This window comes from Myxocyprinus asiaticus, chromosome 18 (genome assembly GCF_019703515.2).
Source record: "Myxocyprinus asiaticus isolate MX2 ecotype Aquarium Trade chromosome 18, UBuf_Myxa_2, whole genome shotgun sequence".
In the NCBI taxonomy this organism is placed as follows: domain Eukaryota; kingdom Metazoa; phylum Chordata; class Actinopteri; order Cypriniformes; family Catostomidae; genus Myxocyprinus; species Myxocyprinus asiaticus.
Window position 1 is genome coordinate 5,142,336 of NC_059361.1, and position 27,665 is coordinate 5,170,000.

General features: G+C 37.3%; 1 protein-coding gene across 1 annotated transcript in view; it reads right to left on the bottom strand.

Annotated features, from left to right (window-relative positions):
• Positions 1-27,665, bottom strand: part of ptprq (protein tyrosine phosphatase receptor type Q) — a 92,495-nt gene that overhangs the window by 49,605 nt on the left and 15,225 nt on the right. The window contains 13 exon segments of the mRNA XM_051723977.1: positions 330-611; positions 3,784-4,065; positions 4,188-4,295; positions 5,455-5,634; positions 5,986-6,147; positions 6,696-7,125; positions 8,689-8,849; positions 13,004-13,150; positions 13,272-13,400; positions 16,366-16,606; positions 16,907-17,106; positions 18,169-18,238; positions 22,447-22,673. Coding sequence (XP_051579937.1) covers positions 330-611; positions 3,784-4,065; positions 4,188-4,295; positions 5,455-5,634; positions 5,986-6,147; positions 6,696-7,125; positions 8,689-8,849; positions 13,004-13,150; positions 13,272-13,400; positions 16,366-16,606; positions 16,907-17,106; positions 18,169-18,238; positions 22,447-22,673 — 2,619 coding nt within the window.

Consider the following 27,665-nt stretch of genomic DNA (forward strand, 5'->3'; position numbering starts at 1 on the left):
ACAAAAGAGAGAAAAGTTCCCTCAGATTCCAGAAAATTCCCCATGGATAACCAACACTAAAAAGGAAAATAGGTTGAAATTATCTAACCCCAAAAAAACTTTCTTCTGTGGGACATAAAAGGAGATGTTAGGCAGAATGTTATACTCAGTCACCATTTACTTTCATTGCATAATTTACCCACTGACTGTAAATAGTGACTGAGGCAGTCATTCTGCCAAACATTTCCTTTTGTGTTCCAGGGAAGAAAAAAAGTCATATAGGTTTGGAATAACTTGACGGTGAGTTAGGTTTGTTCTTTAAAAACTAACCCAAGCACAAACACACTCACCATCTTCTAGTGTTGTGATGTTTAAGATCTCACTCGTGTGATTGCCCGTGCCGACCCTGGTGGCAGCCTGCACACTTACGCGGTAGCGTGCGTACTTTCGCAGGTTGGACAGGACAGCGAAAGGTGCATGTGTGGTTTGGTTCAGAGAGTGAGTGGCGTTCCAGTACTCCACGTTGTAGAACAGGATGATACCGTTTGCGAGAAGCGGGGGAGACCATGACACATTCACCTCGCTGGATTTGATGCTCTCATAGGTCAGATCGTAAGGTGGGCTGCCAGGCACTGTGACAGACAATCAAAGTACACATAACAACATGAAATCGAGAGCAAAACTCAGCGTTCAAGGCAAAATGATACAAAACGTTGTTTCAGTCAGATTATGTGAGTGGGGCGGAGTGGAAGCAGAGCGGCGTGATTTTGCCTGGAGCAAGTCAGGCTTTTTGTCATTTATTTCACTCGCTCCAAGAGCACTCCACTAATGCTCTATCACGAGCACACCTGTTAACGACCCATAATGCAGCAAGAATTCACCATGTCTCAGGCGGTGTTTAACACTATTGGCATGAAAGAAAGAGGGAACTTGATGAACTGTGATGAAAATGTGATGATTTGTTGTGGAATCTTAAAATATGTTTCCAGACAGCATGATAATATCCGTTCACATGTGGAATGAAAATCTAAAGGTCAGAAATACATCTCTCTCTCGCCTATTAAATATTTGGAACAATCTGTATTAAGTCCCGCATTAAAAAGAATGGAACTTTTAACCACCTAAAACACTGACTGAACTTATCAGTTTGTTAATATTGCGTAGTTTGACTTTAATTGATTGCCATATAAAATTCATTTTAGTCCGTAATTTACGCAGTTTACATGTGCAAATGAAGAAGCTCAGCAAAAGTGAACCATTGTGGAGAGGGGTAGATTTAAAATATTTAAAAGCTAGTATTTCAGAAAGTGATACCAGCTTTGGACATATAGTTTTGAAAGTCTTAATAAAAACTAGTCTTAATAAAAACATTATGAAAATGTCATTCAACCAACATTTCATTTGTTCAAAGATTTATAGGGCTAGGTTGATTTATAGATTAAAGAAAGAAAGGGCAATAACATAAAAGGCAATAATACATGGGCCTAATAATATTTTCTTTCTTTGGTAATTTATTAATTTAATTTAATTTAATATGTTTTTTTTGTTTGTTTGTTTTTTTGTTTTTTTGGTAAGATTTTGTTTTTCATTTGGTAATTAATTAAATTAAATTTAATATAATGTTTTAGTTTTTTTGTAAGATTTTTTTTTTTTTTTTCATTTGGCAATTTATTTATTTAATTTAATGGATTTGGTAATGTTGCTGACATGTTTCAAAAGTAAGCTAATTTAAATAATTTAACATAAACTCCAATGAGTTCCAATGAAGCACATTAGCTATAGTATTGTGTATTTAAAAAAAAATAAATAAATAAAAAAAAAAAAAAAAAAAAAATATATATATATATATTGTCATTTAATACATCGTTTACACAAGGTTTGTAATATTTAAAAGCATACTGAAATAACTACATATAACTAAAATATGCTGTGAATTTAATAATGGAGTTTATTTTGTATATTTTTGTTAGAAATATTCAAGTAGAGGTTCGAATGTCTGGTAACTTAAATATGCAGTTGCCAAACTGACTAGTGAGGGAAAAAGTTTCAAAAGTTTCCTGCTAGTGACTATATTGAACTTATCTAATTATAGCCTCATTCCACTCTAGATTTATTATTGACCAATTATTTTGCAGTTTTAATTTGAGTTATGATTTTTTTTTTTAATTATAAGAAGAATATTGAAAATGAGCATATCTCTTTAATCTTATTATATTAGTTAAATGTCACATACATACAGTAGGTTGGAAACTATGTAGATAATTTCATGATCAGTACTAACAGGAAAGCTATTAAAACTGTGAATTTGTGCACTGCTTTTAAGATTTTTGTGTAATAATTAGGCCTTACTTGGTTTTGTAACATAACATAACATAACATAAAAAACATAACATAACATATAACATATAATATAACACAGCATAACATAACATAACAAAACATAACATACAACAACATACAACATATATGTTATGTTATGTTATAACATATAACATAACATAACAAAACAAAACATAACATAACATAACATAACATAACATATAACATATAACATAACAAAACATAACATATAACATAACATATAACATAACATAACATAACATACAACATATAACATATAAAACATAACATATAACATAACATAACAGATAACAACATATAACATATAACATAACATAACATAACATAACATAAAATATCATAACATAATAACATAACATATAACATAACATATAACATAACATAACATATAACATAACATAACAAAACATAACAGATATCATAACATAACAAAACATAACATAACATAACATAACATATAACATAACATAACATAACATAAAATATCATAACATAACATAACATAACAAAAAACAAAACAAAACAGAACATAACATAACATAACATAACAACAAAACATAACATAACATAAAATATCATAACATAATAACATAACATATAACATAACATATAACATAACATAACATATAACATAACATAACAAAACATAACAGATATCATAACATAACAAAACATAACATAACATAACATAACATAACATAACATAACATATAACATAACATAACATAAAATATCATAACATAACATATAACATAACATATAACATAACATAACATAACATAACATAACAAAAAACAAAACAAAACAAAACAAAAAACAAAAAACAAAGCTAATATAATATAATAAAATATTTGCATTTTACATGTTATTTAAAAGAATATTTTGAATGGCAGTCAGTGGAGAAAGATGCTTTTTTTTCTTGCAGTTAAGGCATATACCAGCAGAAAGAAAGAGTGTGGGATTTCAGGAAAAGCTTATGATTCTTCTTGTTTTTCTTTTTGGATTTTTCCCCTTCTTCTCCCAATTTGGAATGCCCAATCTCAATGCATTTTGCCTCAGTCCGGGTGGCGGAGGATGAATCTCAGTTGCCTCCGCGTCTGAGACCGTCAACCCACACATCTTATCACGTGGCTTGTTGAGCGCGTTGCCACGCAGACATCAGGCTTCACACCATCCACCGTGGCAACCATGCTCAACTCACCACGCGCCGCACCGAGAACGCCCCACATTATGAGTTTACCCCATGTGACTCTACCCTCCCTAGCAACTGGGCCAATCTGGTTGCTTAGGAGACCTGGCTAGAGTCACTCAGCACGCCCTGGGATTCGAACTATCGAGCTAGCGAACTCCAGGGGTGATAGCCAGTGTATTTTATCACTGAGCTACCCAGGCCCGATTCTTCTTGTTTTTAAATTACACATAAACACACACAAAGTGACTCACCGTCCTCCCCTGACAGCATCTGTAGAGAATCAGAAATCTGATTTCCATGGCCGTGTTGTGTGTATGCCCGGACCGTCACATTGTAGTATGTGTATGGTTTCAGATAGCGCAGTGTGCCACTGGGTGACGTGCTGTTGATCGTGTTGCTGAATGTGTGGTTGGTGTAGGTGACCTCATACATCTGAATGATGCCATTGGGTTTCTCCGGCGGAGACCAGGTGAGTGTCACAGTGGAGGAGGTGGTTTTCACGATGGCCAGATCCCGCGGGGGAGAATCCGGTACTGAAAGAGAGAGAGAGAGAGAGACTTACTGAGAGAATGCACAAGTGTTTAAGAATGTATGTGCAATATCTGTCTGTCTGTCGGTCTGTCTAATTATCTATGAAAAATGATTGGCTCAGTACCATCCTCTTGTGTCACAATGTAAATGTAGTCTTCATCAGTCAGAGGGCTTTCTCCAACAGCTGTAGATGCTGCTACACGTAACTTATAACTGCTGTACTTGTCCAGATCTGCAGATATCACAAACAGTGTTTATACAGTCACCTCTAATTGTATTTGGATGCTTAAGCCTTCAAAATGTCTGAATGTCATTGCAAAAGTTCACAAAATGTCAAACCAAGTAGCATTTATTTTACAGAAAGACAACACAAGCACACTTTTCAAGCAAAACATTTAACAAAAAACAAGTTTGTTTGGTTAAAAATGAAAATAAAAATAGATGTAGTGTTTAAAATTGAGACAAACATATCTGTACACTTTCTGGTTGTCAACACTTTCTTTGACTTTATTTCTTTTGCAGAACACAAACAAAGATTTTTAGAAGAATATTTCAGCTCTGTAGGTCCATACAAAGCAAGTGAACGGGTACCAAAATTCTGAAGCTCCAAAAAGCACATAAAGGCAGCATAAAAGTAATCCATACGACTCCAATGGTTTAATCCATGTCTTCTGAAGCGATATGATAGGTGTAGGTGTGAAACAGATCAATATTTAAGTCCTTTTTTTACTATAATTTCTCCTCCCTGCCCAGCATGTAGTGATATACATGAAGAATGTGAATCACCAAAAACAAAAGAAGAAGAATGTGAAAGTGGAGATTGATAGTAAAAAAGGACTTATATATAGATCTGTTTCTCACCCACACCTATCATATCGCTTCAGAAGACATGGATTAAACCACTGAAGTCATATGGATTACTTTTATGCTGCCTTTATGTGCTTTTTTGAGCTTCAAAGTTCTGGCCACTCTTCACTTGCATTGTATGGACCTACAGAGCTGAGATATTCTTCTAAAAAATCTTCATTTGTGTTCAGCAGAGAAAGAAAGTCATACACAACTGATATGGCATGAGTGTGAGTAAATGATGAGAGAATTTACATTTTTTGGGTGAACTATCCCTGTGATGAACTACACCTGTGTGAACTTGAGAGTAAATTACTTCATACATCCATTAAAAATCACATTGACATTATTAAAAGTGGCTCAGAAAAATGTTCTAAGATACAAACAAATTATATACAGTATTTCTTTTATATATTGGAATTCATATATTTTTAAGTGTGCCTTGAGCGTCCAAATACTTTTTAGGGCCACTGTTGCTTTTCATGATGATATTTACCCTATTATTGTGCTATAAAACAACCAAATGTATAGTGTTGGTTGTTTACCTCTGAGCACTGTGCTGGTAGTGTCTGTCGCTTGTTGTAATACTTGGTTGGTTAGGAGATTTTGTGCATACACTGTGTAGTGAGTTATCTTGCCGTTAGGGTTGAGGGGTGGTTCCCAGTTAACCCCGATAGAGGTGGAGCTAATGTTCTGATAGGATACATCCTGAACAGAGCTGGGAACTGTGTGAAAGCAACAGGGTTACTTTATACAGTGGGAGTATATAACTACTGCATTGCAAAAAAATCAATTTCTTACTCAGTATTTTTGCTGTCCAGTAAAAATAACCAAACATCCTTAAAACAAGATACATTTACTTGCAAAGAAAAATTACACATTTTTTTCAGAGAAATCTAACAAATGGGGTAAGATATATTTTGTTAGATTTTTCTAGAAACAAAGCTCAATGTCTCAAGAAAATGTTTCTTGTTTAAAGAATGTTTAGATATCTTTACAGGAAAATAAGACCAAAATACTGAGTAAGAAAATGATTGCAGCGTATAAATCTAGTCACAGGTCTGAAGTCATTTTACCCTGTTCAGTCGTTTTCACGATCACTTGTGTGGTCGGTCCCTCTCCAATGATGTTATATGCCATCACACCAAATTTGTACTCAGTGAAAGCACTCAGTCTTTTAACCACATATGAGATCCGATCATACGAGAGGTCTACCGTCTCCTCTGTGGGTGGTAGGACTGTCAATCAAACACAGCACACAGACACACACCAATCAGGGAGCAGAACACAGAAGTATGGAGCTATTCAGTGACTATCAACCCTTTTAGTGTATTCTACCATTCATTTTCTGTAGGAATTCAAAAAATTATTCATTGAGCCTTACACCAAACCCAAAAGAAGATGTTAGGAAGAAAGTTAGGGTCTGACAGCCTCAGTCACCATTCACTTTCATTGTATAGAACAAAAAATGCAATGCAATTGAATGGTGACTGAGGCTAACATTCTGCATAACATCTTTTGTGTTCAACAGAAGACAGAAAGTCAAACAGGTTTGGAACAACATTAGGTTGAGAAAATTGAGAACATTTTTGGGTGAACTATCCCTTTAAAAACTTCAGAGCTCACGGAAGGTGTGTCTTGAACGGTCTATACGTTACTGCTAAAAATCAAGGTCACTGTGAAGTGGCACTACTTCTAGAACACAACTGTTGCGCTAATAACATTAGTACTAATAGTTTCCAATTATAAAAAACTGTGGGGTTGTAACATATGGGTAATTATTTACCCTCTATTCCAATAGTGGTTGCCGTTCGTGTTGGGAGGTTTGTCTGCTGTTGGGTGGAGTCTGTGGCCACCGCCCTTGTGAAGCGGCGAGGCGGTGAGGGGCTTAAGTTAACTAAAGGTGGTCCGTCAGTGTCTAGGGTGAAAGGTGTGAGTTCCATCAAAGGGTCAACGGTTACGCCCTCTGTCTCAGCTTCCACAGATGCATCTGTTCTGTTGTGGGTCACCGTGAGCCAGGGTGGAGGAGATTGGGAAGTGCTCGGGGTCAGAGGAAGGTCAGAGGTCAGTTCTGTGTTAGTATTGTCAGCGTTGGTTATACTGAGGCCCAACCCGGCGAATGTTCCATCTGAAGTGAGAGTGAACGCAGTTGCCGTGGTGAAGTCAAGTGACCTCGCGTTGCGACGAAGCAGTCCGCCAACAGTGTCTCCACCATTCTGCAACAAGAGTGACATAAAATGAGTACAGCAAAATCAAACATAGATCATAATGTTTGAAGGTGAATTTCATGAATACATGTCCCATTTTACCCCCCCCCCCCCAAAAATAAAATAAAATAAGAAATTATATTTTTCTAAACCCTTGTGCACCGGTCGTTTTTTTACTAAAATCATTTTGTTTCTTTAATAAAAATGGTCTACTTCCTCTGAATGGCTCGAGGCTTGGTTACTTTTCCTACATTTGCCATCTGAACACAACACTGGATTCGATTCGAGTTTATGCCGCGTGACAAAAAAAAACAACACTTGTGTTGTTTGCGGTCAAATTTGACCGACCATAGGAAATGAATGGGTGAGACTATAACACAGAGCAACTTTTTGGGGAATTCGTCAAATAAAATCAGTAAATCAGCCACAATGAAAAACACACAGATAGAAATGAAGGGGTGAGGCTATGACGCACCCAAAATGCAAATTTACATGTGCTCACACATATACGCACACATATGAATGAATGGGTGATACTATAACACAGTTGTTTGGGAAATTTTTCAAATAAAATCAATAAATCAGCCATAATGCAGAACACACACAGACAAAAATGAATGGATCAGACTATAACACAGAGCAATTTTTGGGGGTAATTTATCAAATAAAATCAATAATCAGCCACAATGTAGAACACACACACAGATAGAAATGAAGGGGTGAGACTATGACACACCCAAAATGTAGATTACATGCGCGCACACACACACACACCAGATGGCAGCAATCTGCCCCCAATACATGACACATTCTCATATTTCCTTAATGTTTCAACTTATAAAAATATAGGCTTTTACTGGAATAAAATTAACATTCTTTAGCTTATTTGCATATGTAAATTAATGGTGTAATTGAGAAATTTAAAGGTAGATAAGATCTAAATAGCATAAAATCAACCCCAAAATGCACAACTTTAGTATTTTTTACTTTACTGAAGTTAGTGTTATTACATTTCTTTCATAAAAAAAAAAAAAAAAAAAACTTTACGTTTATTGTTTTCTGTCAAATTTGACCATGAACATGACAAATGTGTCTAAAACAAACAGTGCACAAAGGTTAAATAAAATGAAACCCTATAAGGATGTATAAATGATGTATAAACACTTATTTTTTATTTTTTTTAAATTAAAGAGTAACGAGAAATACATTTTTTAAGGACTATCTTAACCTTTAAATGCATGGGAATTTCACCAAAATAAAATTTATTCAAGTGCAATAAAAATAAAAATAACAACCCACACTATTACATACCTAAGGTCTCTAATGACTCTATACACTTTTGGTACTTAAACCATTATTAAACTTTTTATTTTTGCAGTTTTGGCATTTGTTTTTTTTGTGTTACACTATTTATAAGAGAGAAAAAAAACTAATGAGATGAGATGTGGGCACAACTCCAAAAAATGGATGAGGTACAGGGGGTGAAATGAAGTTGTGGGTCACTAAAGACATGAGGTATGTGTTTAAGGGTTAATGTGCTTGTGTAAAATTGATGGCATGTGTTTGTTTTACCTGTCCTCGTAGGGTAATGTCCTGTACAAGTGTACTGTAGTAATGCACTAGAATCCGATAGTGTGTAATCAGTCCGTTTGGTTGACTCGGAATTCTCCAGGACAGACGGACTGATGTGGAGTCGACGGCCTCCGCTGTCAGATCAGACACAGCACTGGGAGCTAACGTGAAAACAAATACACACTGTTATAAACATATTGGTACTGTATATAAAGCCATTTACTGCGTACTTCAAAGATTACTTAACCCATAGACTAGAAAAATGTATTGTGATCATGTAAACACCACTCTAAAAACAAACTAGATTTCTAAACTAATATTATAAATATTTAAATTGTGGTTGGTACAATCCAGTGGTGATAATGTACTGTAGCTCCTTTTAATCACCTCCTCATTTCCTTTTTATCGCACATTTGTGACACTGAATGTTTTCAGGCCTTCATCCTAAATCTAATTTTAGATTAAAGGAACTAAAGTGAACAATAACATTTGCTTTAATGAGAATTTAGTTATGCAGCACCAACTGGCTCTGTATGACAAAGTCATTTCCCCCAGCTAGATCATCCCAATTAAAGGTGTAATTAGAGATGGCTGATATCACAGGCAGACTTAATTACAGCCAGTCCTGCTAAATATAAACCTAATTTATAACCCTCACTTATTTTGACCTCTAACCTCTACAGTCTGCTGTTAAACACAATTATTCTACAAGCATGTTTTGTTACAAGAAAAGAATAAACCCAGTTTAGTGTTTTGAGCATTCTACGATGTTCTCTTTTGAGTCATCTTGGCTGGACATCCACTTCTAGGGAGAGTAGCCACAGTACTAAATCATCTTTTATTTATAGACAATATGTCTAACTGTGGACAGATGAATATCTAACCTCTTCGAGATAACTTTGAAAACCTTTCTTGATCGTAGGTCTTCTGAGATCTCTTTTTTGCGAGGCATGGTCCACATCAGCAAATGCTTCTTGTGAATAGCAAACTCAAAATATTTGAGTGCTTTTTATTAGTCAAAGTAGCCCCAACCCACACCTCCAATCTTGTTTTATTAATTGGATGGCAGTTTTGCCAACTCCTGACTCTAATTAGCTTTTGTTGACGTCATTAGTTAGGGGTTCACATACTTTTTACAACCTATATTGTGAATGTTTGAATGATGTGTTCAATATGTAAAAGAACAATACAATAATTTGTATGTTATTAGTTAAAATAGATTGTGTTTGTTCATTACTGTAACTTTCAGACAAATTTATACAGAAATGCAGGTAATTCCAAAGGGTTCACATACTTTTTCTTACACAGTATATATATATATATAGAAATAGAGAAATAGGGAGGAATACCCCTGTTTGGACGGCTATTTTTCCACAGATTAATTAAGATGCATTTGAACAAAATTACATTATCTTCAGAAAGCTGACTAACACACTACAACATATCTGCTTGGGAGTGGCAACAGGTGATGGCACACGCTCCATCTCTCTCTCTCTTTCACACACACACACACACACACACACACACACACACACACACACACACACACACACACACACACACACACACATATCCTTGTTTCTCCAATAACTTGTTAGAAACAGCTTAAACCATGATACTAGTTCTAAAGTGACGTTTTGAGATGCTTGGACGCATCATTTGGTTTGAACCAGCAATGGCAGATTCTGATCCGTCGTGTAAGGAAGTAGTTCCATGCACAAATGCCTTTTTTTATGACCGTACTCAGTTGGCCTCATGCCTGCGGCCGAATCATAGCAGTGGTGATGTAGGGCCATGTTGCACTCTTGCTCGTGTGATATTTCTTAAACACACACATGCACACACACACACACACACACACACACACACACACACACACATATATATACGTATATACAGTTGTGCTCAAAAGTTTGCATACCCTTGGAGAATTGGTAATATATGTACCATTTTTAAAGAAAACATGAGTAAGCAGGCAAAACACATTTCTTTTATTTCTTATGGGATTCATATTCAACTGTAGGTTATAACAGAATGACACAATCATAAAACAAAACATGGCAACAAAGAAAAAAATGAAATGACCCCTGTTCAATAGTCTGCATACCCTTAGTTCTTAATACTGTGTATTGCCCCCTTCGCATCAATGACAGTGTGCAGTCTTTTGTAATAGTTGTCTATGAGGCCCCAAATTCTTGAAGGTGGTATAGCTGCCCATTCGTCTTGGCAAAATGCCTCCAGGACATGCAAAGTCTTTGGTCGTCTTGCGTGAACCACACGTTTGAGATCTCCCCAGAGTGGCTCGATGCTATTAAGATCAGGAGACTGTGATGGCCACTCCAGAACCTTCACCTTTTTCTGCTGTAACCACTGGAGGGTCAACTTGGCCTTGTGCTTAGGTTTATTGTCATGCTGGAAAGTCCAAGAGCGTCCCATGCACAGCTTTCGTGCAGAAGAATGCAAATTGTCTGCCAGTATTTTCTGATAACATGCTGCATTCATCTTGCCATAAATTTTCACAAGATTCCCCATGCCTTTAGAGCTCAAACACCCCCAAAACATCAGTGAGCCACCACCATGCTTCACAGTGGTGATGGTATTCTTTTCACTATAGGCCTTGTTGACCCCTCTCCAAAACATAGCGCTTATGGTTGTGACCATAAAGCTCTATTTTGGTCTCATCACTCCAAACTACAGTGTGCCAGAAGCTGTGAGTCATGTCAAGGTGTTGTTGGGCATATTGTAACCGGGTTTTTTTGTGGTATTGGTGCAGTAAAGGCTTCTTTCTGGCAACTCGACCATGCAGCTCATTTTTGTTCAAGTATCGTCGTATTGTGCTCCTTGAAACAACCATACCATCTTTTTCCAGAGCAGTCTGTATTTCTCCTGAGGTTACCTGTGGGTTTTTCTTTGTATTCCAAACAATTCTTCTGGCAGTTGTGGCTGAAATCTTTCTTGGACTAACTGACCGTGGCTTGGTATCAAGAGATCCCTGAATGTTCAACTTCTTAATAAGTGATTGAACAGTACTGACTGGTATTTTCAAGGCTTTGGATATCTTTTTATATCCTTTTCCATCTTTATAAAGTTCCATTACCTTGTTACGCAGGTCTTTTGACAGTTCTTTTCTGCTCCCCATGGCTCAGTATCTAGCCTGCTCAGTGCATCCACGTGAGAGCTAACAAACTCATTGACCATTTATACACAGACACTAATTGCAATTTTAAAAGCCACAGGTGTGGGAAATTAACCTTTAATTGCCATTTAAACCTGTGTGTGTCACCTTGTGTGTCTGTAACAAGGTCAAACAATCAACAGTATGTAAACTTTTGATCAGGGCCATTTGGGTGATTTCTATTATCATTATGATTTAAAAATGAGCCAAACAACTATGTGATGATAAATGGCTTCATATGATCACTATCCTTAAATAAAAGACAGTTTGTTTGCATGATCAGTCATATTTTCAAAATCAATGCCAAAATTTCACAATTTCTGCCAGGGTATGCAAACTTTTGAGCACAACTGTATATGTATATATATATATATATATATATATATATATATATATATATATATATATATATATATATACACTGTATATATATATATATTAATATTCAACTGTTATTTTTTTAAGAAAAAATAATGATAATAAAGATTATTTCAAAGTGTATAGGCCGACATTCCTTTTTTGAAGAATTTCAGCTTTAATGAGACGTATTTTCTGTAGTGTCTCTGGACAGTTACACCCCTTTTTTTAGACATTAAGGCCCAGAGAAAATATCAAAATGACTTTGAACTATTAGTAGAGGTCTACTCAAGTAATTGTTTAGTGTGAATTGCATTTTTTATGTATTTTTTAACACATAACATAATAGATCTGGGAAAAAATTAGCTTCACGTTATTTACCCTTGCTAAAAATGCTACAAGTTATTGTGTCACTATGCTAATATGCCTGTGAATAGGGTATATAATGAATAGGTCTACAATGGCATTTGTAACCAAAACTTATTTTCGATTTTGTGTGATGTTGCATCGACGTAACCATTATGCAACCAGTTATCATGTATGCGACGATAACATTTTCACACAGGGAAAGTGGGTTTTGTTTAATTTAATGGTTATTTAACAGTCTTTATTCAATAAAATGACTTTAAGTCCCTTTATCTAATCATATTATAATATATTATGTTATATTTAAAGATTATATGTTCAAAGATATGAAAACTTCCACTGACAAATAACCAATAGAGGAAATTTGTGAAGGGGCAAATAATGTTTCACACACTATACGTATTGATTGTATTTTACCTTCTGCCTGTGTTGTAATGTTGATGACTGTTGCTGGTCCTGTGGCCCCTGCTGATTTGGCCATGACATGGATATGGTATTGTGTGTATGGAGTCAGCCTGGTGTAAACAAACTTCTGATCGAGTGTGCTGTTCTCACTTATAAAACCTGAAATACACAGTCACATGCACATTCAGAAAGAAACATTTTGTAAATTACATATAAGGCCTTAAATTAAGTTTTCTGTTTCTGATTTTAATGAAGACATGAAGCTCAGGGTCCGGGTTACCTGCAGGTCCATGAAGCTGGACTAAGTAACTGAAACGTCCTGTAATGATCTTTGGAGTGTCCCAGTATATAGACAGAGATCTGGATGTGATGTTCCTCACAGCTACATTTTGCGGAGGGTCTTCAGGGGCTGCAACACACACACATCATACAATGGGTGAGATCAAATAACATGAACATTAATTATTTGAATACCTGTAAAGTGGGGAGTGCTATTCTTGTGGCAAATGTGAGTAACTAATCAATTACTAATCAGTTGCGCTAGACGGACATGTCTTTGACCATCATGTCGCATCCAGATGTTTTAAATTAGGGGAGGGAATCACAAGGTAACTGGCAATATGATATAATATCGATATTTAGGTCATGATACAATATTATTGTGATTCTTTATTTTTGGTGTATTGTGATTCAAAACTACAATACATTGCAATATTTCACTCAATGTGTCTCATTCATCTTCATTGGACTTAAGAAAACTGTTTCCAAATCACCAAATTAATTGTTAAATTAATATAAAAGTGCCAGTTTACAAAATAAGGCCAGTTTATTTCCTAATATATATGTACAATGCAAAGCCATAAGCATATAGTTAGGCCATAATGGCTCCCTATTTCTATGGTTAGGTCAATGTAGCTAGTCTTTCTAAAAATGTATTATAGTATTTATGAATACAGTAGTAGCCTGAACACTTTTATTAACATTATTCATTACAACACAGTTTCAATACACAAAAGTATAATAGATTTCACTTAAAAGGTTAGCCTATTTCATATGATACTATCATTTTTGTCAAAATACCTCAATTAATGTTACTACTGTAGAATCATAATAACTTTTGGTAAGGGAGGGTGATTATGCGTAAAGCAATATAACTGCACCTTCTAAGACTGTTGTTGAATTCCAAGATCAATTTGGCAAAAAGAAAAAAAAATTCCCATAAATTTCACCCTAATATTAATTTGGAAAAATGTAAATAATAATATTGATATTTGCCGTGCAAATATCGATACAATATACAACAGTTCCAGTCCTTGAATCTGATTGGACGAGAGAGGTTCCATGAGTGCTGATGTCTCACACCATCAGCACTCAGACGCATCACTCTTTCTATCACTCCGCTTATGTTTGTGGCATTCTAAACTAAAGTGTAAGAGCAGTGCATATGCGTTAAGAGTCTTTTCATTTTTCCCTGTGATATAAAAGATTTTAGCCAGCAGGTGGTTACAAAAGAACACTTTTATCTGTTATGAGCCAGCAAAATTTGACATGAATTGAGTCAGCGCATGTCAGTCAGCGAGAGGTTTCTTTGAAGTCATCTGCATTGTCTCTCACTCCATGATCGCTTAAATTACTACTACAACATTACAGCACTGTAATACAGTTAAACTAACAGTGTCAGCATTAAGGCTTATCACAGCTGAGAGACACAACATACGGTAAAAACAAAAACGTACTCATGGTGCGTAGCTAATACCGGAGTTTCCGTATTGTGAGGAAACCTAATGGTGAAGGAGAGCATCGGCTACCGCGAAATACTCAGGGGGGACCCCAGCTTGGATGTCTATTTTTACCAGGGGCGAAGATTCCAGGGGGGATGTGGGGGACCCCCCCCCCCCAAATAATCAAAACAAGCAAGTACACCACCCCCCCCCCCCCAATATTTATACCATGATCAATGGAAACATGTAAATGCTTCATGTTGCAACCCCCTCAAAGTTCAAGCCAAATCTACGACCTTGATTTTTAACCTTGAACATTTTTGTGTGTTATGAGACAGTTGAGTTGACGTGCATTGAGTCAGTGCTGACAGTCAGTGTCAGAGAGCGGTTTCTTTGAAGTCATCATTGTCTCTCACTCCATGATCGCTCGGATTTCTACTACACTTCAGCTTCAGCCTTAAGACTTATCACAGCTGAAAGACACAGCAGACTGAGTAATCACACAAACTCAAGGCGCTTACCTTTCACTGGAGTTTCCACATTGAAGATGTAATTGAACATGCCGGCGGAGAGAACGGTTTCTATAGTGGATGACACTTACACACCGGCTACTGTGAATTAGGGAGGAATACCTGGCTATTTGTCCAAAGAGAAAATAGTTTGTATTTGACCAAAATGTCATTATCTTCAGCAAGCTGACTAACATACTACAGCATCTCTGCTTGAGAGTCACGACAGACGCAGGTAATCGCTCACGCTCAATTTCTCTCTCTGTGTGTATCTCTCTCTCTTAATCTCTCTCTAACACACACACAAACACACAGACACACAGACACACACATCCTTGTTTCTCCACTAACTTGTTAGAAACAGCTCAAGCTGTCGTTACTAGTTCTAAAGTGACATTATCGAATTAGTAACGGAGGCTTGTGTGCGCATCTTTTGAACTAGCAACGGCAGATTCTGATCCGTCGTGTAAGAAAGTAGTTCCATGCACAAGCTGTGCTTTTTGTGACAGTCCTTAGTTTTTCCTCATTTTTTGTTATTCACTTGTTTGTTGAACTGTTGTATATATAAGCAATATCACACTCGCAATCGTGCTGTATGGACCTAAATCAGCACGGCTGTGATTACCTGCGGCTCTCGGCCTGTGGCCAGATCACATCCGTGCTGATATAGGGCCATACAGCACTCTTGCTCGTGTGATATTGCCTAATTATCACAAGGAAAAATATCAAGATACTTTAACATATATATATTTTTTCCCACCTGTGACATTTCTTTGTGAAACAGCTTTTTCAATAGGAAATAATGTGGTTTGGGACTTTATTTTATTCATAGAAACTTAATTGGAACATGAAAAGAAGGCTATAACAAGATTGGTTGATTTGATTTTTCCCTGCCTACAATGCCTTGACTACGTCAGCATTAAAGAAAAGTTGTGAGGTGGGAAAGTTAACACATTTTGATTAAAGATAATGAAAACAAACATTGTTTTCTTTAGAATAACTGATAAATCCTTCCTAATAAGACAAAGGACATGTATTAAGAAATTAAACGGGGTAACTTTTAATATGATATACTATAAATTGTGTAAATACATATTTGCATTTACAATTAAGCATGTGTGTGTGTGTGTGTGTGTGTGCTTACCAGCCTCTGGCATGCGGACCAAAGTACTGGCAATCTGTCCCTCCCCATCACTGGTGAAGGCGGAGACTTCAAACACATAAGGTGTGTAGGGGCGGAGCTCATTAATGCTCACGCTGATTGGAACACTCCAGATGGAGGCAGGGGGTACAGCTGAGAGTGTAAAGGTTGGCAACACAGCAGAGGTCAGCTGAGAAGACTGTAGCGGGCTCTGAGTTCCACGAGATAAGATGTCTGCCGCATCCTAGCAGACATACATAAACAAACACTCAGAATTCAACATTACATTTTATTTCAGTGGTAGGTTTATATAATCTAGATTATTTGAATTAGTTTCAGCCATTTTATGTGCTATTGTAGTAGAACTGCTGTGGTTTTGCTGGTCTTAGCTGATTTAAGAGCTAGTGTTTAGATGGTTTAGTTAGTCAATCAGCTGACTAGTGCCCCAAACCACTCTAAAACCATCAAACCAGTCTGACCAGAGCAAACAAGCCTGGTGGCCAACTAAGGCCAGCAAACCACTCAGCAAGTCACATGGACATACATTGCAGTGAGGCAGGGCTCCGTTCATGATGTCCTCTGCGTTGAGGTCCAGTGTGCGGACGATCTGGCTGGTTCGAGCATGTTTGACTTTCACTGCAAACTTAGTTATTAGACCATTAATGTGTACAGGAAGAAACCACTTGACCAACACGGATGCGTGATCCTCAGCAAATGCTGTGAGGTTTGACACCAGACCAGGGGCTGTGAGATTGAACAAAAACATCACAATACATTCTTCACAGTATGTTCATCAAACAATCTGAATGAAAATTTGTGTTGTAACAGAATTCTGAATTCTGCAGCTCTGTTCCAAAACCTATTGAGCTGCCTACCGAGACATCACTTTGTAGGCATCATTCCTGATTAGAGGTCGACCAATAGTTGATTTTGACAATACCGATAACTAAGGTCGTAGAAAAGGCAGATGAACGATTAATCAGCCCATAGTTTTTTAAATCAAATTATAAAATGTAAAAAACAAACTTTCTTAGCTATTCCATACTATGACGGGTCCAAATGAATAAAATCAGTTTATTGTGCAACCGATATTTTGAAGCATATCACGTGACTATGAACAAAAAAAGTACACATACTTTTTCTGGGACTCTTATTTTGAAATGATGGAGATTGGTTCCATTACAATGCTCTATATTTGAGTATTTACCAAATTAAAATTGTTATAGCCTAAATATTCACTACATAATGAATTTATGTTTTAGTGTAGAACCAAACTGTTATAACTGTAGAATCCACCAGCACCAGCCAAAGAGGAATGGAGAATAAAAAATATAAATATCTGTATTGACTTTTGCCGATAACCTATAGTTCCAAAAGCAACTTTCGGTCTACCTCTACTACCGATGCAAACACTGATTCAAACATCTCAAGACATGCATTCTGTTATGTGCGTTGGGCTGCGTCTAGCACAATAAAGCATTCAGTATGAACGACCCCTTAGAATGTAGCTCCCTGCTGAAAAGACCATACTGGTCCAGGCAGGTTATGCTGGTTTGGTGTTGGACATGCTTGTGGACAAGCATAGCCATGCATGGTGTTTTAGGTGAAGCTGGTTGACTAAGGAAGTCTTGTAGTTTAAGCTTCTTAAAAAGCATGGTGGGGACCCCAGTAAACTAGCATTTCACGGCGAGTACCAGCATCCAATTTATGCTGGCCTTTTTAACAGGGCTCTGTTTGTAGACAGCAGCGAGGCAGCTCACTAAGGTTTGAAATAGAGCTTATGTTAAATATAGAGATGCTCCTTACGGGCCTCTGCGGTTTTGTAGTACAGAGACTGGCTAAATGGTCCAACTCCTGCTTTGTTTACTGCTGCAACCTATACAGAAAGATAGTAGGGAAAGCCTTTAAAAAGCAATATACACAAACCGTACACACTTCTGTAAGCACTTCTGGTTGATTTATCACCATGACTGAGCAGAGGTCTTTGTATAATTGCAGTGAATGAAGATTCCAATGCAATATGATCTACAGACAGCAGATCCATCAAATACTGACACACAAACAAACACCCTTTCTGAAAAGCCAGGACAGTCCATTTAAAGTTCATTGTATACAAAGCCAATGAATACATGAGACAAATGAGGGAAAATAGAGATCCTACTTGGCTGCAGAGTTCTCTGAGGGGAATGAATAATTCACAGCTGATAAATTATTGAATGAGATCAATGGAATGGAGGCCACTGGCAACTTTCCCATGGACAGTTAATCTCGTAGTGTCTGCACAATACTAAACCGTCCCTACAGAGTTTCATGAAAGGCACATTCAAACTTTTTTCCACAATACCTGGAAGTTTCACATAATCTTATAGGAATGTTCCAGGTTCAATACAAGTTAAGCTGAATGGACAGCATTTGTGGCATAATGTTGATTACCTCAAAAAATTATTTTGCCTCGTGCCTACAATTCTTAAAAAAAAAAAATGCAGAAATGGAGGTTACAGTGAGACACTTACAATGGAAGTGAATGGGGCCTTTTTTGGGGGGGTTTAAAGGCAGAAATGTGAAATTTATAATTTTATAAAAGCACATATTTATTCTCCTGTTAAAACTCATGTATTATTTGAGCTGTAAAGTTGTTTAAAACATCATTTTTACAGTCGTTTAAGGGTTTGTTGACATTACATCGTCATGACAACGAAGTTATAAAATTGATATAACTTTACATGGAAAAGGTTAGTAAGTGATTTTATCACACTAAAATCATGTTAACACACACATATTGTTTATGTTTTGTGGCTATACTTTTGAAATGGTGAGTATTTTAAAGTTTACAGATTGACCCCCATTCACTTCCATTGTAAGTGCCTCAATGTAACCCAGATTTTTGCTTTTTTTAAAGAAAAGGAAGGCCAAGTCGAAATGAATTTTTGTGGTAATCAACATTATACCACAAATACTGCTGATTGAGCTTAAAATGTAATGAACACAGAATGTTCCTTTAATTGCTGTGGTTTCAGATAGATGACAAAACAATTTACCACATAGACATGAGAAATTGAAATTGGAAATGATAAATGGTTTTAATTTCTGAAATAAAAAAGGTCTAACATCTCTGTGACGAGGAGGAGGGCGGGGCTGGGCCGTGACTATGCACGCCCGGTCCCCAGTTGGGCTAATCAGCCGGGTAGAGGGATAAGTGCAGCGGAATGTGGCAGTTCAGGAGAGAGAGAGCCACATGCAGCTGCCATTTGTGCATTTATGTTTTTGTGTCTTTTTGTTTAAGTTCTTATTAAAATATTACTTTGATTATTCACCCGGTTCCCGCCTCCTCCTTTCCTATTGTGAACCCTGTTACATTGGTGCCAAAACCCGGGAGGGAGGAGGGATGTGCTGTCGTGGAGTCCTCGCCACTGCCGTCCACCCAGGGGAGCAGCCGCGGCCATCCGCCGGGGGACAGAGGAGTTGCAGCCGGCCACCTGGACGTGGAGGAACGGCCACTGTCTGCGAGGAGAGGAGGGACTAGCTGCCAGCCGCCTGGAGCGGTGGAGCCGCTGCCAGGGGTGGAGGAGTTCCCTACCGGCTGCCAAAACATGGAGGGGTGTTCCATCTGCCAGGGGTCGGAGGACTGGCTCCGATCCGCCTGGGGAGGATCGGCTGTCGTCCGCCAGAGGATGGAGGAGTGATCGAGGACCAGGTGACGGCGTGTCTGGGAACTGGCGAGCAAGTAATTTCTCTCTCTCTCTCTCTCTCTCTCTCTCTCTCTCTCTCACTGTTGCTCCGCCTTGCCCTTTCCCTCTCCTTTTTTTTGCTTGTTTTGTTTTTCCCTCCCCTCGTCCGCCTCCCCAGCCCTAGAGAGGTGGGGAAAATCCTGCCGGCAGGCGGGGCCAAAAGGGCAGCACAAATGTTTTTTATTTTATTTTCTCTCCCCTTTTCTCCCCAGTTTGGCATGCCCAATTCTCAATGCGCTCTAAGTCCTCGTGGTGGTGTAGTGACTCGGCTCAATCCGGGTGGCGGAGGACGAATCTCAGTTGCCTTTGTGTCTGAGACCGTCAATCCATGCATCTTATCACATGGCTTGTTGAGCGTGTTACAGCAGAGATGTAGCGCGTGTGGAGGCTTTACACTATTCTCCGTGGCATCCACACACAACTCGCCATGCGCCCCACCGAGAGTGAGAACCACATTATAGCGACCACGAGGAGGTTACCCCATGTGACTTCCCATATATATATATATATATATATATATATATATATATATATATATATATATATATATATATATATACACTATATTGCCAAAAGTATTCACTCATCTGCCTTTAGACGCATATGAATTTAAGTGACATCCCATTCTTAATCCATAGGGTTTAATATGACGTCGGCCCACCCTCTGCAGCTATAACAGCTTCAACTCTTCTGGGAAGGCTTTCCACAAGGTTTAGGAGTGTGTTTATGGGAATTTTTGACCATTCTTCCAGAAGCGCATTTGTGAGGTCAGACACTGATGTTGGACGAGAAGGCCTGGCTCGCAGTCTTCGCTCTAATTCATCCCAAAGGTGCTCTATCGGGTTGAGGTCAGGACTCTGTGCAGGCCAGTCAAGTTCTTCCACACCAAACTCGCTCATCCATGTCTTTATGGACCTTGCTTTGTGCACTGGTGCTCAGTCATGTTGGAACAGGAAGGGGCCATCCCCAAACTGTTCCCACAAAGTTGGGAGCATGGAATTGTCCAAAATCTCTTGGTATGCTGAAGCATTCAGAGTTCCTTTCACTGGAACTAAGGGGCCAAGCCCAGCTCCTGAAAAACAACCCCACACCATAATCCCCCCTCCACCAAACTTCACAGTTGGCACAATGAAGTCAGACAAGTATGAGTAGGAGAAGCATGATTCGTCACTCCAGAGAACGCGTCTCCACTGCTCTAGAGTCCAGTGGCGGTGTGCTTTACACCACTTGGTGATGTATGGCTTGGATGCAGCTGCTCGGCCATGGACACCCATTCCATGAAGCTCTCTACGCACTGTTCTTGAGCTAATCTGAAGGCCACATGAACTTTGGAGGTCTGTAGCGATTGACTCTGCAGAAAGGTGGCGACCTCTGCGCACTATGCGCCTCAGCATCCGCTGACCCCGCTCTGTCATTTTACGTGGCCTACCACTTCGTGGCTGAGTTGATGTCATTCCCAATCGCTTCCACTTTGTTATAATACCACTGACAGTTGACTGTGGAATATTTAGTAGCGAGGAAATTTCACGACTGGACTTGTTGCACAGGTGGCATCCTATCACAGTACCATGCTGGAATTCACTGAGCTCCTGAGAGCGGCCCATTCTTTCACAAATGTTTGTAGAAGCAGTCTGCATGCCTAGGTGCTTCATTTTATACACCTGTGGCCATGGAAGTGATTGGAACACCTGAATTCAATTATTTGGATGGATGAGCGAATACTTTTGGCAATATAGTGTATATTAGGGCAGTCAACTGATTAAAATTTTTTAGAATAATATCATACAGTATATATATTAATATTATTCTATAATATATAAACACTTTGTTTATAGTGTGTAGAATATAAAGTCCTTCCTATAAAGTTTTATAATAATTTTTTAGCATTTTTGAAACCATTCTCCTCAACACTTTAATTTGGAACAGTTTGGTGCTTTATTTAAAAATGAAGATATCTCATTGCAGTTGCCACATTCTGACATAAAATATTAAACAGATAGGATGAAGCTTAGAAGTTGCTTTTGTTATTGTAATTTAAAGTGCCTATTGTAGTGCTTCAAGTTTCTTTTATAGTTACCTAAAATGAAAGAACATTAGTAATGTATTGTTCAGTATACTCTGTAATAGGAAACCTTGCAGTTTGGAGAAGAGGCTGTTAATTGTATATAAACACATAAACACATATTATAGTAGAATGCTTTAAGCACAGTATTTGTTGCTCCTATAATGTGCAAAAACTATGGTCAAGTCACACTTTATAAACCAAAACCAGAATATGTGAAACATTATTTACTGTATCTCATACCTGCTTTCGTCTCATCTTGTGGTACCAAATTAAGAATTTAAATGTGTGTACCTTAATGTTGTATGTCGCTCCAGGAGTGAGGGTGTTCAGCAGGGTTTCAGGGATGTCCAGGCTCTTAGTGACCTCAGTGAAGGTTGGGTCAGGGTATGGACACATCTCTTTGTATCTGATGATGAATGAGTGAATGCTAGGGTCAAGGGGCATGGGCATCCGCCAGGACAACAGGATTCCAGTCGAACCCACTCTCTCACCCTCAGGTTTAGAGGGGGTTGCTGGCACTGCAGATAGAGAAAGAAACAAAAAATAATAGTGTAAAGAGTTGATCTTTGAGCATTTTGTGAGATATGCAATATATTACTCTGTATTATTAAACAGCTCTCTGGAATACTTGATTCTGTTTGGTCCAGTCACAACATTCTGCAGTCATACTGTATATTTTTGTGTATTGACCGCTAAACTGCATGATTGACCAGATGTCCCAGGCAATTGATTTCATACAGTGCAGCTGTGGTACTTTCATGTCTCTCGTATCACTCATATGACATAATAAAATAATTTAACATATAATCAAGATTTCAAGTGCATTTCTTTATTTTTTGATAAACAGCTGTATAATAAATGGCATAATCAGTCAGTCAGTTACTACTGAACCTGTTGAGAATTAAAAAACAATTTGATAAAAAAAAAAAAACAATTGACTGTGCATCATCCCTTACTTAGTTATCAGCATTATGTTTAACATTGTTTATTGGGCAGTGACGAACAATACGGAAGCCCAGAACTGCAAGGTCAAGTAAAAAAATCAGTAAATCAAATGTTTTTCTTTAGGTGTCTTACTGTCTCTCTGAGCCTATGTCCTACAAATATATATATATATATATATATATATATATATATATTATCTGAAAATATTTTTTTTCCCTCTTTTTGAATTTTTCTTTTCTCTCTGGAATATTTTTTTCAATTTGTTTCTTTGAATTATTTTATTTATTTTTATTTTTATTTATTTATTTATTTTTTTTTCAAAGGACATAGGCTTAGGAAGGCACTAAGACACCTAAAATATTTTTTTTTACCTAGTGATTTTTTTTTTTACTTTGCATTTCAGGGTTTCCATAAAACTAAAAGCAACAATGCTAACTTAACTAGGCTAAAAATTTTTAGCAATGTGACAGTTGGACAGTGATTTTCACAACAGTGTAGCTTTTCCCATAACAAGCTTAATTTTCCAACGAGTAGTGGTGTAGCGTCACAAAATACAGAATTAATCACATTTTATTGAGTCGAGGCAGTACTCAAACGCGCTTACCTGAACCGTACTCTCTCTCTCATACAGTGCATCCGGAAAGTATTCACAGCGCTTCACTTTTTCCACATTTTGTTATGTTACAGCCTTATTCCAAAATGGATTAAATTCATTATTTTCCTCAAAATTCTACAAACAATACCCCATAATGACAACGTGAAAGAAGTTTGTTTGAAATCTTTGCAAAATTATTAAAAATAAAAAATGAATAAAAATCACATGTACATAAGTATTCACAGCCTTTGATCAATACTTTGTTGAAGCACCTTTGGCACCAATTACAGCTTCAAGTCTTTTTGAGTATGATGCTACAAGTTTGGCACACCTGTTTTTGGGCAGTTTCTCCCATTCTTCTTTGCAGGACCTCTCAAGCTCCATCAGGTTGGATGGGGAGCGTCAGTGCACAGCCATTTTCAGATCTCTCCAGAGATGTTCAATCGGGTTCAAGTCTGGGCTCTGGCTGGGCCACTCAAGGACATTCACAGAGTTGTCCCGGAGCCACTCCTTTGTTATCTTGGCTGTGTGCTTAGGGTCGTTGTCCTGTTGGAAGATGAACCTTCGCCCCAGTCTGAGGTCCAGAGCGCTCTGGAGCAGGTTTTCATCAAGGATGTCTCTGTATATTGCTGCATTCATCTTTCCCTCGATCCTGACTAGTCTCCCAGTTCCTGCAGCTGAAAAACATTCCCACAGCATGATGCTGACACCACCATGCTTCACTGTAGAGATGGTATTGGCCAGGTGATGAGCGGTGCCTGGTTTCCTCTAGACATGACGCTTGCCATTCAGGCCAAAGTGTTCAATCTTTGTTTCTCATGGTCTGAGAGTCCTTCAGGTGCCTTTTGGCAAACACAAATTGGGCTGTCATGTGCCTTTTACTGAGGAGTGGCTTCCGTCTGGCCACTCTACCATACAGGCCTGATTGGTGGAGTGCTGCAGTTATGATTGTTCTTCTTGAAGGTTCTCCTCTCTCCACAGAGTAATGCTGGAGCTCTGTCAGAGTGACCATCGGGTTCTTGGTCACCTTCCTGACTAAGGCCCTTCTCTCCCGATCGCTCAGTTTGGCCGGGCGGCCAGCTCTAGGAAGAGTCCTGGTGGTTCCAAACTTCTTCCATTTACGGATGATGGAGGCCACTGTGCTCATTGGGACCTTCAACGCTGCAGAAATTTTTCTGTACCCTTTCCCAGATCTGTGCCTCGATACAATCCTGTCTCGGAGGTCTACAGACAATTCCTTGGACTTCATGACTTGGTTTATGCTCTGACATGCGCTGTTAGTTGTGGGACCTTATATAGACAGGTGTGTGCCTTTCCAAATCATGTCCAATCAACTGAATTTATCACAGGTGGACTCCAATTAAGTTGTAGAAACATCTCAAGGATGATCAGTGGAAACAGGATGCACCTGAGCTCAATTTTGAGTGTCATGGCAAAGGCTGTGAATACTCATGTACATGTGATTATTTTCGTTTTTTTATTTTTAATAAATTTGCAAAGATTTCAAACAAACTTCTTTCACGTTGTCATTATGGGGTATTGTTTGTAGAATTCTGAGGAAAATAATGAATTTAATCCATTTTGGAATAAGGCTGTAACATAACAAAATGTGGAAAAAGTGAAGCGCTGTGAATACTTTCCGGATGCACTGTATATATAGCACTGAGAAATTCAGTGAATCGGTTCTTTCGGACAGTTCATGTAAATGAACTAATTCACATAAATTATTGTCTGATTTGCTTGAGCCCTTGCGCAGTATATTATATAATATATAATATATTATTATATTTTTAAAATACATTTACTTTAAAATAGCTTCAATGTAATTTGCTACAGTACGATAATAGCTTGTAGTGTAGATACTATATATACTTTTTTCCTTTTCTTTTTTTTGGGGGGGGGGAGTTTCAAAGCAGCTTTTTTTACGTTTAGAATTGTCCTGGTCATTATTATGGTCAGGTTCATATTCAGAGGTCATTCAGAACATGATTGACTTGATAACTGCGGTCTGTTGTTCTGGAGGTGTCAGCCATTTAGTAGAATGACAATATAAAGCCATGAAAAAGCGTGACCTGTTCATGCCATTCTCACAGGAATAAACAGCCAGCACCCAGGGAATCTGATACCAACCTATCAAAGCCTGCTAACTGGAATTAACATAAATTATGCAAACATAATATAAATACAAACAATCATCTCAAATGGCAAATAAAGCACATACGGATTCATGCACTTTTGTCAGTGGTTTAACTTTTACAAAAAAGTGTTGTAGCAGTACTTTGATACAGTGGTGTCAGATGGTAATACCATGGTACATTGATGATATACGTATACCACAGTAATTAATAATTACCATAATATAATATACAGTGCTGGGTAGATTACTTCTGAATTGTAATCGGGTACTGATTACAAAATACATCACAAAATTGCAATCAGTAATGCAGTCTCGCAGATTACATTTGGGGGGTAATCTAATCCAATTACTTTTGGATTACTTCCAACCTAACTCTTTTATTTGATATCACTTGCATTTCAGTATGATTTAAGTTACCTAATTAACACATAATTTAATCCATTAAAAAGTAACTGTAATCTGATTACGAGTATTTTAAAATGTAATTTAATCCAATTACAAGTACTTGATTTTCATACTCTGATTACATAATACAGATTACATGTAATCTGTTACTACTCAGCACTGATAATATACATATCAGTATACATACTATATGTCACACCTTCATGTAAAATACTAGTTATTAGATTATTACCAATCAAATAAAATCAGCAGCAATATTTGGTATGATAATATATTTAACTAGGCATGGAATAAAATAAACGAGATGATACACACAAAGTCACGGTGGCATTTTTGCCTTTGCATTTTACATTTTTGTGAATATTGGTAAATGTGAATGGTATTAAAAATTAAAAACTTTTTGACATTTTTTTGTACATTATGCAATGCAGAAATATCTATTTTATATAATTTTTTGCCAGTGGATAGAATATACCAGAACCCATGTGCATCACACCTAAATGGAAAGTTTAGAAAATTCTGTCATCATTTACTCACCCTCACATTGTTCCAAACTGCTATGCAGGATTGGGAGGGTTACTTTTAAAATGTATTCCACTACAGATTACAGAATACATGCCATAAAATGTAATTTGTAACGTATTCTAAATACTTTGGATTACTTCTTCAGCACTGGTAGATTTTTTCACTTGTTTTGACTATAAAGACTCTGCCAGTACAGTAAGACAAAATACACATGTTAAAAATACATTCTCTGAAAAACCTAAATATCTTATGTAGTGTTGTTTCTAAAACGAGATTAATCAAACTGATCTTGTCTTAAGCATTTTAGATATTTTTACAGAAAAATAATGAAAAATTCTTATCAAGAATAATATTTTTTCCCTAATATCAAAGATCCTACTAGAGAAAAAAAATGATGATCTAACGTGGATTTTCTTTATAAAAAATATGATCGTGTCTAGTAAGAGGTGCATGTAAAAAAAAAAATTTAAATAACATTTTAGCATAGCATAAAGCAAAATGTTCACATGACAATTTACACAAGGTTTATTTCTATTTCTGCTGCTCCAAATTTACTTCAAACTATTCTTTGTCTGCTTGTATGAATGTAACACATCTTAAGAAAGTGTTTCACCGCTGTTCAAATGCACTTTGGATCGCGTCATTTATATGTATAAATGTTTTTCATCTGAAAGCACTAAATATTAAATGAAACAAATGACAATAAAATGCAAAGTAATCTCTTTAGCAATCAAAATACTTTTTTAATGTATCTGTATTCTGATTACCAACTATTTATTATTAACTGGAAATACAGTGGAATACAGTTACTAATATTTAGTATTTTAAATACGTAATCGCGTTACATGTATTCCGTTACTCCCCAAGCCTGCCGATATGCATATTTTTTCCATACAATGAAAG